Source organism: Pteropus vampyrus, unplaced genomic scaffold (genome assembly GCF_000151845.1).
Source record: "Pteropus vampyrus isolate Shadow unplaced genomic scaffold, Pvam_2.0 Scaffold185, whole genome shotgun sequence".
Classification (NCBI taxonomy): domain Eukaryota; kingdom Metazoa; phylum Chordata; class Mammalia; order Chiroptera; family Pteropodidae; genus Pteropus; species Pteropus vampyrus.
The window spans coordinates 1,689,457-1,691,349 of NW_011888966.1; the positions used below are offsets into that span (position 1 = coordinate 1,689,457).

At 64.2% G+C, this 1,893-nt stretch overlaps 1 protein-coding gene across 24 annotated transcripts in view; it reads left to right on the forward strand.

Annotated features, from left to right (window-relative positions):
• The window catches only part of TCOF1 (treacle ribosome biogenesis factor 1), a 42,793-nt gene that overhangs the window by 16,939 nt on the left and 23,961 nt on the right, over positions 1-1,893 (forward strand). For 16 of the 24 annotated variants that reach the window (XR_002783075.1, XM_023537325.1, XM_023537321.1 and 13 more), the window contains 5 exons: positions 14-196; positions 400-609; positions 815-1,024; positions 1,229-1,438; positions 1,644-1,865. The exons of 2 other annotated variants lie outside the window; for them this stretch is intronic. Coding sequence is in view for 21 of the 22 variants with exons in the window: in XM_023537325.1 (XP_023393093.1) it covers positions 14-196; positions 400-609; positions 815-1,024; positions 1,229-1,438; positions 1,644-1,865 (1,035 nt within the window). In the remaining variant the exon portion in view is untranslated. The remainder of the gene's footprint in view (positions 1-13; positions 197-399; positions 610-814; positions 1,025-1,228; positions 1,439-1,643; positions 1,866-1,893) is intronic. 6 more of the 24 variants (XM_023537335.1, XM_023537339.1, XM_023537342.1 and 3 more) reach the window with 4 other exon arrangements.

A 1,893-nucleotide genomic window follows, 5' to 3' on the forward strand; every position in this document is an offset into this window, starting at 1 on the left:
GAAAACCCCACAGGTCAAAGCTGCCTCAGCCACTGCCAGGGAGTCCCCCAGGAAAGGAGCCACCCCAGCAGCCCCTGGGAAGGCAGGGCCTGCGGTTGCCCAGGCCAAGGCAGGGAGGCAGGAGGAGGACTCGGAGAGCAGCAGCGAGGAGTCAGACAGTGAAGAGGAGGCGCCAGCTGCCAAGACCCCGCTTCAGGTGAGGCCTGGGGAAGGAGAGCCCGTGCAGCCTGCCCCTCCTGGAACGCCTCGAGACTTCACGAGAGCCCCAGGCATGCTCAGAGCCCTGCCCACTCCCCTCACCATGTGGTGCGTGTGGTGCCCTTGGCCCTGTCTGGTCTCCTGTATCTTCTCATGTCACCCTGTGGGCTACCACCCCTGATTCTGTTTCTCTCGCTCTAGGCAAAGCCGTCTGGGAAAACCCTCCAGGTCAAAGCTGCCTCAGCCACTGCCAAGGAGTCCCCCAGGAAAGGGGGGACCCCAGTTCCCCCTGGGAAGACAGTGCCCGCGGCTGCCCAGGCCAAGGCAGGGAGGCAGGAGGAGGACTCGGAGAGCAGCAGCGAGGAGTCGGACAGTGAAGAGGAGGCACCAGCTGCTAAGACCCCGCTTCAGGTGAGGCCTGGGGAAGGAGAGCCCGTGCAGCCTGTGCCCCTTCTGGAAGTTCTCGAGACTTCACGAGAGCCCCAGGCATGCTCAGAGCCCTGCCCCCTCCTCTCACCATGTGGTGCGTGTGGTGCCCTTGGCCCTGTCTGGTCTCCTGTATCTTCTCATGTCACCCTGTGGGCTACCACCCCTGATTCTGTTTCTCTCGCTCTAGGCAAAGCCGTCTGGGAAAACCCCACAGGTCAAAGCTGCCTCAGCCACTGCCAGGGAGTCCCCCAGGAAAGGAGCCACCCCAGCAGCCCCTGGGAAGGCAGGGCCTGCGGCTGCCCAGGCCAAGGCAGGGAGGCAGGAGGAGGACTCGGAGAGCAGCAGCGAGGAGTCGGACAGTGAAGAGGAGGCGCCAGCTGCAAAGACCCCGCTTCAGGTGAGGCCTGGGGAGGAGAGCCCGTGCAGCCTGCCCCTCCTGGAACGCCTCGAGACTTCACAGGAGCCCCAGGCATGCTCAGAGCCCTGCCCCCTCCTCTCACCATGTGGTGTGTGTGGTGCCCTTGGCCCTGTCTGGTCTCCTGTATCTTCTCATCACCCTCTGAGCTGCCTGCCTCCCCCGATTCTGTTTCTCTCGCTCTAGGCAAAGCCGTCTGGGAAAACCCTCCAGGTCAAAGCGGCCTCAGCCACTGCCAAGGAGTCCCCCAGGAAAGGGGGGACCCCAGTTCCCCCTGGGAAGGCAGTGCCTGCGGCCGCCCAGGCCAAGGCAGGAAGGCAGGAAGAGGACTCGGAGAGCAGCAGCGAGGAGTCGGACAGTGAAGAGGAGGCGCCAGCTGCCAAGACCCCGCTTCAGGTGAGGCCTGGGGAAGGAGAGCCCGTGCAGCCTGTGCCCCTCCTGGAACGCCTCGAGACTTCACGAGAGCCCCAGGCATGCTCAGAGCACTGCCCCCTCCCCTCACCATGTGGTGCGTGTGGTACCCTTGGCCCTGTCTGGTCTTCTGTATCTTCTCATGTCACCCTGTGGGCTACCACCCCTGATTCTGTTTCTCTCGCTCTAGGCAAAGCCATCTGGGAAAACCCCACAGGTCAAAGCTGCCTCAGCCACTGCCAAGGAGTCCCCCAGGAAAGGGGCCACCCCAGCAGCCCCTGGGAAGGCAGGGCCTGCGGCTGCCCAGGCCAAGGCAGGGAGACAGGAGGAGGACTCGGAGAGCAGCAGCGAGGAGTCGGACAGTGAGGGGGCAGCGCCAGCAGCAGTGCCTGTTACCACAAACCCGGCTCAGGTGAGGCTGGAGGACACTGAATGGTCTC